Below are 12549 nucleotides of genomic sequence, written 5' to 3' on the forward strand. Positions count from 1 at the left end.
TGCCTTCACGGTAAGACGCAAAACCAGAATGAAAGTTTTAATTGGATGATATAACAGCGCACACCTAAAACAAAATATGCATCGTTAACGCAGTTGGAGTTAGGTGTATATTAGGGCAGGTCGATTTTGGAATCAGGGGTTTGGTAATAAAGAGATTTGATTAATAGGTGAAAAAAATGTGCTTGGTAAAATTTTTTTTGTTTTAATGAAGATTAAGTTGAGCTAAAATGATTTTAAATATTGGTATATTTAATTAAAAACTTTTTTGCAACGCCATCTTTATCACTTACATTTTTATACAAATTAAAGATTGCCGCACTTACGCAAAATAAACAAATGTTTTAATTGTGTGGGAAAAAGAAAGTTTTGTGGACGAAAAATAATGTTTTCAAACAAGCGTAAAACACGAAATTGCACAAAAAGCAAGTTTGGTGGAAGTCCTAACCCTCTTGCAAATACAGAACCACCCACAAACAGACAGATTATTCAAGATTTTTATTTTCTTAATACTTATCCAAGTTATTGCTTTAGCGTAATTGTAAAACTGATAGCTGAAAAAGTAATCATGATTTGGAAAAAAGTTAACACTCGGCTACCATTAATGTCCACATATTGTGTCGAAAAAAAAGTTGGAGTACTTCTAAACATATCCAGGTTAATTAACCGAAGAAAATGCAAAGTATTAACAGAAAAAAACACTTCTAAAAAATTGGATAGGCTTTTTGATATCAGTTCCTGCACATGTGACCTTAAAGTTGTACTTTGTAATGATAAAAATATCAAATGTAGTCAAGATAATTGTCCTAATACTCATATTTTATGCACATATAGTCCAGATAAAAAAGTACTATATTATTTTTACATAATAGATAAATAAAATAAAAGTTTTTTTTAAATAAAATGAACACAAGTATATTACTAGAGTGATAAAGTTTAATACTATGAAATTCATATGCAATTTCTCAATATTATCAAATAGTATTTAGTTTCCTGTAGAAGAAAGGTTATATTTAAAAAACCAGAGAGATAAGTCAGGTCCTAAAGGATCATTTCAACTTGGCTCAGTTGATTGTGAAAGGTCTAGAAAAGGATCTTTAAAGAAACATAAAACTGAACATAAAAATATGGAACAATCATTACAACAAGAAACATTTAATTTACTTCCAGAAATAGTATTATCAGAATCTGATTCAGAATCTGTTATTTCTAGCTCAAGTGAGGTAATTAACTAATAAATCGAAATTTAGTTCATTGTTACATTTTTTAAATTTACTTTCTTTTTTTTAACATATCACTTTTTAATATAAAATGTTTTTGTTAATTAACTTTATAACTTTTCTTTTAGATATGGGAGCCTGCAAGAAGTCCATCAGGAATTTACAATCTTTGGAAGTTTCCAAAGTTTGCTATTGAGTTGATCAGAAACGATATAGGAAGTTCGATTGGAGCTGCATTAGGGAATGCTCTTTTGCTCGATCTATCAGGACTGTTTAATGATCCAGCAATTATATCAAGTTTAGTTTTAGACAAATCCAAAATAGACAGACAAAAAAAGTCAGTTAAAGTATTGTCAGACTTAAAATCCTTTGAAAATAACAGAGAGTTTGTTTGCCTTGGTGTTGATGGTAAAATTGATAATGAAACTTTAGTTATAAGAGAAATAAAAAGAGAAGATGGTGAGGTTGTGTTAAAGAGATCAACAGAGAAAGAACATCACATGACTGTGACTAAAGAACTTCTCCCTAACCTTTACAGTGGGGAGTATCTTACTCACAAAGTTTTACCTCTTGTTGGAGCAACAGGAAAAAAGCAAGCTCAGTGCCTATACGAAGTTCTTGAAGAGTATGATTCTTTAAACACTCTAAAAGCAGTTTTGGCAGACAATACTTCCACAAACACAGGTCATAAAGCAGGAATGGTTGTGGAGTTAGAGAAAAAACTAGGACGAAAACTTCAGACTATAGGCTGCAATCTTCATCAGAATGAGCTTCCCTTTAGATCTTTGTTTAAAAAAATTAATGGAGTAACTAATTCACCAAACCATTTTGCTGGACCTTTAGGTAAAATGGCAAATATCAATAATGAGCTTAATTTAGTTGTTAATTTTGGTGTTATTAAGTCTCCAATTATTGTTTTAGAAAAAGAAATTTTAGATGATTTAAGTAGTGACCAGAGGCTTTTATATGAATATTGCATTGCAATTGCCACTGGAAATATGAGTGTTAAATATTCAAGTTGGAAAATTGGTCCCCTTAATCATTCTCGTTGGTTAACATTGGCAATAGGGTTGATGTCTTTATATGTCCGAGTACTAGTTCCTGATTCTAAATTAATTATTTTGGTAAACTATATTGTCCAAGTCGATGTTCCTACATGGTTCCTCCATAAAAAGAGTAATAAGTTACACGAAGCTCCATCAGTTATATATTTTATGATTAACCAAATCAAGCTCCAAGGAAAAGAGGTGCAAGATATTTGCTTAGCAAACTTAAGGTTCAATACTTTTTGCCTACTTCCTGAGAATATTTTGTACTCAATGTTAAAGTCAGAGGAAATATATATAAGATCAATAGCAATGCAGAGATTACTTGATATTAGAAATCGTAAAAAAGATGGCCAAGTTATAAACAGAATTAATAAAATTCCAGAAATTAACATTGATGCTCATATATGGTATAAGCTCATAAACATTTTTGATGAAGACATAGATGAACCAGCAACAACTCAAGATATTACTGATGAAGAGATAGTAGAAAAGTTATTATCTGGAGAAAAAATTGACCTCCCAGGTCTTCCTTCACATTCACAGAGTGTTGAGAGATCTGTACAACTTGTTTCCATGGATTCTCGTACTGTTTTTGGAAAGGAAGCACGTCATAAGCATATTTTAGCAAAAATTCTAAGCAAAAAGCATAGAAAGAGTTTTAAATCTAAACGTTATTACGGTGAGACATATGATGATATTTTTTGTTAATTTAAAAACTAATTTATTGCTACTTGTACATGTAAAATTAAACTTTAATAAAAATGTATAACAATTTTTGAGTTAGTTATTACCTCGCGTGGTTCTTAATAAATAAAAAGATCTGAATGCAATTTTTTTTATGGAATCTTTTATATAATTTAAAATTTTGACAGTTATTTCAAAGGTTTTTAATAATCGTTATTAAAATTTAACTTATTGGATAAATTTAACTTATCTGAAATAATTAAGATAGTTTTCTATTTTACAAATATTCTATTATATAACCCAGGCGTCGGCAACCTATTTAAGGTTGAGAGGTTTTTCATTAAATAGTTAAAATAAATATTCATTAAATAATTTTAAAAAAAGAGCCGCAGGATTACAGTTTTAGACCCCTGATATAACCATTAAACAAATTTTCAACATTTTACATTTGCGTTTTTTTTATAAAATCCGGACCAGAATTTACAAAAGAATTTTGTTAAAGTATGAATATCTAACTTAGAAAAAAAAATATATTTTTTTGACTTAGAGTACTTTATTTTGTTTTTCTTTATTTCTAAGTAACTGTCAGTCCTATTGCTTTTTATTTATTTTATTTTATATATAAATTAGTTGGGTCCTGAATTTATAATACAATGCCGCAGTAAATGTTGCGCGGAAAGCCTTAGGATGTGTTTTTGGACTGTTTAGAAATTATCTCCATAATGCCAAACACTGAAATCGAAAAAAAGTTGTAATTCGACCTGCCCTAGTGTATATGATGCTGTTTCAAATTTTAATATAGGAAGAAAAGCAAGTATACTTTTATTTGAAAAATTGAATATGATTCCGGGTATATATACTCTTCAAGGTTATTCTATCATGAACAAAAAGCGTTTAATTTATAGATTTAGGGTATCAAAATTGACCAATATCTAAAAAGCGACGTCAAGTTATTCGTGGATGCAAAAAAAAAGCTGCAGAGAATGACTAAGAAGGTTGTTTTTATGATCCTTGTTCTTGTTCTTATAAATAACAGATTTTAAATTGAGTATTTGACATTTTTATTTGGTAAAATTGTTAATGCAATATTAAAATGGTTTAATCTCAAATTGTCAATTTTTAACCTCCCGGGCATCCTATTTCATTAACTGTATGTTTGAGAGATTTGCATGAAATTTCACTAAATGTTTATTGTATCTAGTTGTACAATTGGAACTAAAATTTTTACAATTCTGTTAGGAGTTTTTGATTTTATAAAAGATTTAGTCCACAAAAATGCATTTTTTTAAATACGCTATTTTGAAAAATTCAGCATAGCTTAAATACTTTGTTTTTTAGAACAATTTTAGAACAGTTCAGTTTGCAGATTACAATGTTGCTAATCATATGCCAAAAAATCATATTCTATATGCTTTCGGTTACTGAGAATGGCCTATACATTTTTCTTGGTAACCATCGCAACTAATCAAGTTATTTTGCATTATTTAAAATCTTATTATATAGTTGTTTCTCAGGATATAATTGATTTTTTGTAAAAAAAGATTTTTTTTAATAAAAATTATTCGAGGGGTCTTATACCTTAATGGAAAAAGTGTTTACTTTCTCAATTGGTTCGACAGGTAATTTATAAAATAATAATATCGGATATTATTTCCTCATAAAATTTATTTTTGATGTATCTATAAATGAACACCATTACTTTTTGCTAATAATGATTATATTCTTTACAAACTAATACTTAAAATAACAAATCATCACTATCAACGAAATACCACGCAACAACTATAGCGAAGAAGCTAATGGAAAAGCTTTATAACATCACCGAGAGAAAGGAATATCATTAAGAAATTGCGCATTTAAGTTCAATGTACCAAAACCGATATTGATCTCCAGAAAAAAAAGTAAAAATGAAGATCAACATGGAAGCCTGAACATGAAAAAAAAATGTTTCTAATATTAGAGATGCAGTTAGTTATTCATTATAGAGATCAGTACATTCATCATGTTGATGGCAGTCATTTATTTTGGTTGGACGTTTTGCTGTATTACGGCAAAACTATGACCCACTGCTACAAATATATAAAATATTGACCATGTATGTTCACTTTTTGGATCGCCTAGTGCTGGCCATTCTAAAAACATTTAAAACGACATGTGCCCTACGCCATTGTGGATCCGGAAAATTTGATTTAAAAATCTAATACTTCGTCATGTAATATCCGATCTGAGGTTAGTTTATTGTAAAATTACAAACACATTCAACGAAAACCGTGAATTATTTTTTTTTTTTAAATACATTTTACAAAGGAAAAACCATTGATGCTTATGCAACTGTTAGAAAATCCATGCAAATGGCTAGATATCGACTCATAATATTAAGGTGATGTAAAGAGAAAACTGGCTAATCTTTCGGAAGCAAGTAATTTTTAGTAATAAAACAGTAAAGTAATTAATAGGAAAAATCTTGTTAGAAGATTAAAATCTTAAAAGTATAGTAATCACTCTGTCGTACCGAGGATTCAAAAAAAGATACGATTGTTGGTAAAGACTGCTTTAATCTTTCGATTGGGAATCTTTTCCAAATGGGATCTTAACGGAGTAGATGAATATAACATTTAAACGGGCCGAATCAACTAACACACCTATAAGACGCTAGAACTGATCTTACATTATTAGAAATGCTGATTGATCGAAACGAATGGGGGCTGTTTCAATAAGATATGATGCCTGCCCGCACAGCTTGTGCTACAAGGCATAGATGAAAGAGAACAATGTAGATTTACTGACCTGGCCAGTTCAATCACCCAATGTGAATCTAATCGTATATATTTAGAGTTGGATAAAAATAAGAACCATAAATAGCCTAAAGCAGGAACTAGAAACCATTTGGAAAAGATTTCAAACCGAAATTTGTATCGATGTTGTTAAATCGATGCTAAAAAATAGGAAGTTTTATTTTAGAGTTATTTTAAATGCTAGCTCAGGTGTTTATTTTTAATGCGCTAAATTTTATATAGTTTTGGCAGTTTTTTAATTGAAAGTTTTGTTATCGTGTTCGATGTTATTTTTATAATAATTAATATTTCAACAATTTTTATTTATGAACTCATTTTTCAAATATAAAGTTTAATTAGTTTTGTATCCCATATAGTGCACCATCTTTGGACTAAAAACGGCTTTGTCTAAAGTCGATTCTGCCGTCATAATCAAAATTAGTGAATATCCACCTTTTGTGAAACCAAGAAAACGATGTTTTTGTGTTGTTTAGAAAATATTTTGTTATAACGCTTATAAATTTATATTTTTGAAAAAAAAAAAAAAATTATATACTTTAATTTATTATTAATTAATTAAATACTTTTTTTTTATTATTAACTATATAAATAATTTTTTTTATTGTTGGTTATATAATTAATTATATACTTTCATAAATAATATACTTTATAAATTTATATTAAAAAAAAATAATTAATTTAATATTATATAAAATCTCTCTTTTGTTTGTTTTTGAAAAGTGATTACATTATATTCACTGATTATGTTTATGAGGGCAGAATTTATCTAATATTTTCCTTGCTTTTTTTTTTTTTTTTTTTAAAAAAAACAAGAAAAATATTAGATTAATTTTCTTTTTCTTTATGGATAATACACTCAAATACTTTTAAATATACTCCATGATAGTGAAATATTAACGTTTCATTATACTTTTTCATTAGTACGTTTTGAAATATTTGTTTTTAAATTTATTTCAAAAGGTACTAATTACAAGATAATTTATACACACAGATATATATATATATATATATATATATATATATATATATATATATATATATATATATATATATAAACATATAAATATGCACACAGACATAGTGTTCTGAGATGCTATATAAGCAGTGTAATATTTTGCACCAACTTCTACGTTCTGCTAATTTTTGTCGAAGTGCGTTTTTCTTCCCAAGTAATGAATTTTTTCAAAGCAGTTGATATCATGTCATTCATATGATCAATTAGCTAAAACATATATATATAATCTTTAGTTTTTAATTTCTATTTTAACACGGCTAATTATTATCAATTATTAACGCACTTAAACTGTTTATTTTGCAAGTTTAAAAATATTAAAACTTTTTACATTGATATATTAGGAATAGCTTATTCTTACCCAGTGGGCACAGGACCTAAATAAGACGTCTTTTGAACGTTCAAAAGACGTCCAAAACGTTCAAAAGACGTTTAAAAGACGTCTTTTTTACGTCCTGTGCCCACTGGGTAATATATCAATGATTTGATATCTCTCTAGTCAATCAGCTAATCAAGTCAATTAGCTGTCATATCAATTATATAGTCAAAAGGATAGTTCAATAATGGAAACAACTTTTTAGTCAATAATCGCAAATGTAAGTTTTTTTTTGTTTTTTTGAATCCATTTATTCAACCAAAAATTGAAAAATTACAAGTTTTTTATAATTTAACAAAACTAGGTTAGGTGTCACTCATATAGTTAAAAACTAGTCATTGGAGTGACACCTAAATAAAATAAACAAACAAAAAAAAATAGCAGCAATAATAATAAATAAAAGCACGCGTAAACTAAATTAATTAAAAAATAATGATAATAACGAGACAGCTATAATAAGTTAAATAACAACAATTACAACAGCAAACAAAAACACTCAATAACAACAGCGAACAAAAATAATTAGCAAAACAGCACAAGTAAAAACAAACTTTACACAAATGAAAAGGCAAAACACAAAAACTACAAAATGAAAGCAAAAACTACAAAACGAAAATGCTAACACAAGAACTTCTACAAAACAAAACTAAATTAAAAAATAAAAACATTCTTGTGTTATTTATAGCGAAAAAAGAAAGGTGAAAAAAATTTAGTAATAGAAAAACAGAGAGCAACAATAAAAATAATTAGCAACAAACGCACAAATAATAACAAACTTTACGCAAACACAAAAACTACAAAATGATAGCAAAAACTATAAAACGAAAATGCAAACACAAAAACTTTTACAAAATAAAATAAAATAAAAAATAATCTTTTGTTATTTTTGCCGAAAAAAAAAAGTGTAGAAAAATTGGTAGCGATTTATTTTTACATTTTAATCAGTTCTTTCTAATATTATTTCGAACTATTTTCGAACTTTTTTCATGTAAATTGGTACTTTGCTTTTTATTTTTTTTTTTTTTGTTTTTATTTTACTAAATCTGTTTATTCTTTAATTCTTTTATTCATTTTAGTGTTTTATTATTCTTCAATCTTTTAATTTGTTTATACCTTTCAATAATTTGCTTATTTTACTTTATTTTTAACTAATCTTTTTTATTCTTCAAAAAAATTTCCGTCGCCTTTGCTTTTCTCTTTTCTTCCTTTTCACCGTTAAATAAACGCTTTGTAAGTGTAACAACATTAAAGTAAAACGCATTGTAAGTGTAACAACATTAAAGTAAAAACCAAAAAAGAAAAAACGAACAATCAATATTTTGTTATATTTAAGATGTCCTTTCTAACTATTTTTTAATTTGCTGGCAAAAAAAAACATGTTAACACTAATTGTTTATACAATTCTAATAAAAAAGTTACTAAAAGGCCTTTAAAAAATCCGCAGAATAACTATATAGAGCTACAGTATTGGACAAAACATTTGCAACCAACATCGAACAATGCTAAAAAGTGTTCCTAATTTTACATGTCTTAAAAACGAAACGAACTATACTACCACAGCAAACAGTTCAGGAGTCTGGAGTCATAGCATGCCATGACATAAGCAATCAACTGACAGGTGACAGCACACAGGCAGAATTTCGTTAACAAGTGCCATTTTGCAGCGGACAAAACAAGTGCAACTTTTTTGGTTTGTTTCATTTTCTTAAGTCTGGTCCGTGTCAACGTCACGGAAGTTTTTCAATAATTAAAGGAAGTATCCAAAAATTTCCAGAAGCATGCAGAAGCTTCCAGAAGTTTCCAGAAAAAGCATCTGGAAGCATCCAGTAGCATCCAGAAGTATCCAGAAACATTCAGAAGCATCCAGACGCATCCAGAAGCTTCCAGAAACATCGAAAAGAAGCATCTAGAATCTTCCAGAACAGGTTCACACAGGTTTATTTTACTATATTAGAGACATGTAAATCGACATGTAATTCAGTCAGTATATGGAAGTCAATCAGTTAGTATTATCAAGACAGTTTATCGAAGTGAGTTTTATCAAAATGTTTTATCGAAGAACATCAATACAATAAGTGAAATACAACAAGTGTTTCATTACATCAATACAGTCCACATCCAACCAAGACGTTGTGTTCCACAGAGCATTATTGTACCATCACAAGGTAAATGTAAGCACAGTAAGCCTTGAGAAGCATGATTATTTATTTTTATCATTTTTATGACTTCAAGGGCAAAAATGGCTCCCGATTGGAACTAAGAAAGAAAATTATTGGCGATTACGTAAGTGAAATGTGACAAAAAAGTATTTGTGATAAATATCGCGTGAATAAATGGACCGTATGAAGACTATGTTCCAAATATCGTTCGACGGGGAAGTTGGCAGCAGATAACAAAGGTGGAAGACCGCGTTCCACCACTTCTAGAGAGGATTCTATGATCGTCAGATTCGTCAAGAAGGATCCCTGGATATCATCAGTTGAGATACAAAAGCAATTAGAGCTGACTGTATCGGACCGAGCAATCAGACGATGTGCTGTTGAAGCCGGATTGTTTTCTCGACGCCCTGCAAAGAAACCGCTGATTTCACTAAAAAATCGGAAGAAAAGAATCCTTTTTGTTACATCTCATATTGACTAAAATGTGTAGAAATGGCGAACTGTCCTGTTCAGTGATAAATCGAAGTTCAACATCATTGGGAGCGATGGCATTTGCCGTGTACGTCGACCGGCCGGAAAACGCCTCGATTTACGTTACTGCCATAAGACCGTGAAGCATGGTGGAGGCAATGTAATGGTCTGGGGGTGTTTTTCTGCTAACGGTCTAGGTCCAATACATCAAAACGATGGAATAATGGACCGTTTCATGTATAAAAATATCCTGAAAGATGTTATGTTACCTCATGCTGACTGGAATATGCCAATAAAATGGGTTTTTCAGCAAGACAACGATCCGAAACACACTGCAAAAGTAGTCAAGCAGTGGTTTCAAGACAACCACCTATCGGTGATGGATTGGCCGTCTCAATCTCCGGATCTCAACCCTATCGAGAACCTGTGGGAGAATGTCAACCGCAGAATTAATCGTGAAGGTGTTCGTAATAAGGATCAACTGTTTGAACAAATCCAAAAGGCCTGGGCAGCGATTCCACAAAGTTTCATTGATCACCTGATTGAATCTATGCCTCGAAGATGCAAGGCTGTGATCGGTAACAAAGGATTCGCCACGAAATATTGATAGCGAAATACAGCTTGGTCAACATTTTATCGAGTTGCACTTGTTTTGTCCAGAAGGAAATCAACCTTTTTTAATACTTTTGATTAATTTATTAATTTTCGTGTACAAATAATGAACTTTGTGATGAATAAAACTTGAAGAACTTTGTCTCTAAACGGTTACATAGTTATTTGTCTAAATTGAAAAAATGCAGCACTTTTATATAAAGAAACTAAACTAGCATTATTTGGTTGCGCTCGTTTTGTCCAATACTGTATATGTTAAATGATTCAGTAAAATGTAAAGAAATATAAGAAAGAAAAAAAAAGGCATTACAAATCAAAGAAAGTTGGTGCCACCATTTTTTCCCCTTTAATTTCTGTCCTATTTAATTTCAAAAGAAACTGAACAGAAGAATGGAAAAAAATTCTTCAATAAGTAGATCTAAGTTCACTATTTTAAAGGCTTGCAATTTTATCAGGACTTAAGATTTTATCATTTTATCAAACATTAGAGGCCTAGAAATGTTTTTCAACATCATAAAAAAACATCCTTTTTAATACTCAAAGCATAACATTACATTGATATGAAAGTTCGACTTTATTCACTTCACTAACTTACTTTAGAGCGTTTCGAGAATAATTGAATCTTTGCCTAATTTATAAGGACAAACAGTTATTTATCAAACCATATAGTTTATATGAAACAATTATTGATGAAGACATGGTACCGTAACAAGAACTTTCGGGGCGTAGTGATAAGGCAAATATTGTCTTCTTTTAGCCCCAGTCATGTAGATTTTATTTATATAAAACGGAAATTATATATAAATTCCGTTTTATATAAATAAAATTTACATGACGAAATAACAACTTAAAATGACAAGAACAAAACTGTTTTCGATGATGTTTGCAGAATGTTATACAGACTTTTTTATATTTTAAAGAGGAAAAAATAAAATTTAAATAGTAATAATCCAGATTTTGTTGCACTTGGCAACCTGATTTATTTTGCTTCAATTATGATTTGGCTCTAAAATTTGTAACGAATTGTTTAGTTGTAAATAAAGACACAATTTCATTTTGTAAAGTTGTAAGAAACAAATATGTAAATTTAAAGCTCCCATTGTTTTAGCTGAAAATGTAAAACCTAAATTTTAGGCTGAACACAACACAAAACTTACATTATTATTAAAAATTTATCGTAACTTCTGGTTAGGATTCACAATCAGCAAAAAATAAATTAATCAATAAATTGATTGACCAGTGTTAAAAATAATAAACACTTGTTATTATCTTTCTTTATTGTATACATTAACATCATGCTATTGCCTTATTATACATTATTATAACATTTATATTATATATAAATAGTATTTATTTAACATATCAATCCATAAATTAGAAATAAGAGATTGACATCATGATGATTGGTTACAACTTTATTAGCTGTTTAATTGATACTAATTTATGCTTACTCATGTATTTAATTGATACCTATTTATGCTTACTTGTGTATTTTGTGGTGACAGTGTAGTTGAAAAGTTTAATAATTTTGTCTGTCTGAATTTCTCCAAACTAGAAGCCATTCGTTGAACCTTATAACATTTTATTAAAACGAAAATTTACTTTATTGTAAAGAAACTACAAGAAATAATAATGGAATGTAAATTTTACACATTAAAAATTCGACAGATTAATTTAATTCTTTTAAGGTTATATTTTAAGACATAATTAATTATTCAAAGGTAATAACTTACCTTTTCCTCTAGCTGTGCCGTTTTTATGGGAAAACAAGACCAGAAATGCCTTAACAACTCAGCTAAGGAAAGATAATTTTTACGCGTCTCTTGGTATAATTGCAAGGAGATATTGTCAACTGAAAATTATTTTTCTCCTATCAGTAAAGATGTAATAACATTTTCCATAAAAAATAAATCGAGTTAACCAAAAGAAAAAAATAAAATAAATTTTTTTTTTATCATTTTTACCTACCTTTTCACCTATTATATCACCTACCTTTTCTACCTTATCTAGAAATAAAAATATTATCTCTAAAATATAACTTAGAAATAATCATATTATCTCTTTCTTTAAATTTCATAGCTACTGCTTTTTTATTTTTTAAACATTCTGTATTTAAAGTGTATAGACGAATCTTGGATGAAGACAAATACGAATCTTGGATTAAGATATTTTAT

The 12549-nt window shown here is 28.8% G+C and overlaps 2 protein-coding genes across 4 annotated transcripts in view; one reads left to right on the plus strand and one right to left on the minus strand.

The window, feature by feature from the left end:
• The first annotated feature begins 382 nt into the window (after nt 1-382).
• Nucleotides 383-2974, plus strand: LOC136076138 (uncharacterized). Its single transcript, XM_065789607.1, has 3 exons — nt 383-844; nt 987-1220; nt 1346-2974. The coding sequence occupies exons 1-3, from the start codon at nt 383-385 to the stop codon at nt 2972-2974; spliced, it is 2325 nt and encodes a 774-aa protein (XP_065645679.1).
• Nucleotides 2975-6563: 3589 nt separating this feature from the next.
• The window catches only part of LOC100213291 (general transcription factor IIH subunit 1), a 43421-nt gene continuing 37435 nt past the window's right edge, over nt 6564-12549 (minus strand). Inside the window, exons 14-16 of one of the 3 annotated variants that reach the window (XM_065791377.1) lie at nt 12109-12227; nt 11860-11946; nt 6564-6967 (exon numbers count right to left, since the gene is read on the minus strand). In XM_065791377.1, the coding sequence (XP_065647449.1) occupies nt 6872-6967; nt 11860-11946; nt 12109-12227 (302 nt within the window). In that variant the 3' untranslated portion in view covers nt 6564-6871. Of the gene's footprint in view, nt 6968-11845; nt 11947-12108; nt 12246-12549 lie in introns of those variants that run through there. The other 2 variants (XM_065791378.1, XM_065791379.1) reach the window with 2 other exon arrangements.

This window comes from Hydra vulgaris, chromosome 02, assembly GCF_038396675.1.
Source record: "Hydra vulgaris chromosome 02, alternate assembly HydraT2T_AEP".
In the NCBI taxonomy this organism is placed as follows: domain Eukaryota; kingdom Metazoa; phylum Cnidaria; class Hydrozoa; order Anthoathecata; family Hydridae; genus Hydra; species Hydra vulgaris.

Excerpts from the sequence above, each read along its gene's own strand:
- LOC136076138 (XM_065789607.1), top strand. The coding sequence starts at position 383 with ATGTTTTCAAACAAGCGTAAAACACGAAATTGCACAAAAAGCAAGTTT. Across the intron at positions 845-986 it reads CATATAGTCCAGATAAAAAA|TTTCCTGTAGAAGAAAGGTT; the intron begins GTACTATATTAT and ends AATAGTATTTAG. Across the intron at positions 1,221-1,345 it reads TTATTTCTAGCTCAAGTGAG|ATATGGGAGCCTGCAAGAAG; the intron begins GTAATTAACTAA and ends CTTTTCTTTTAG.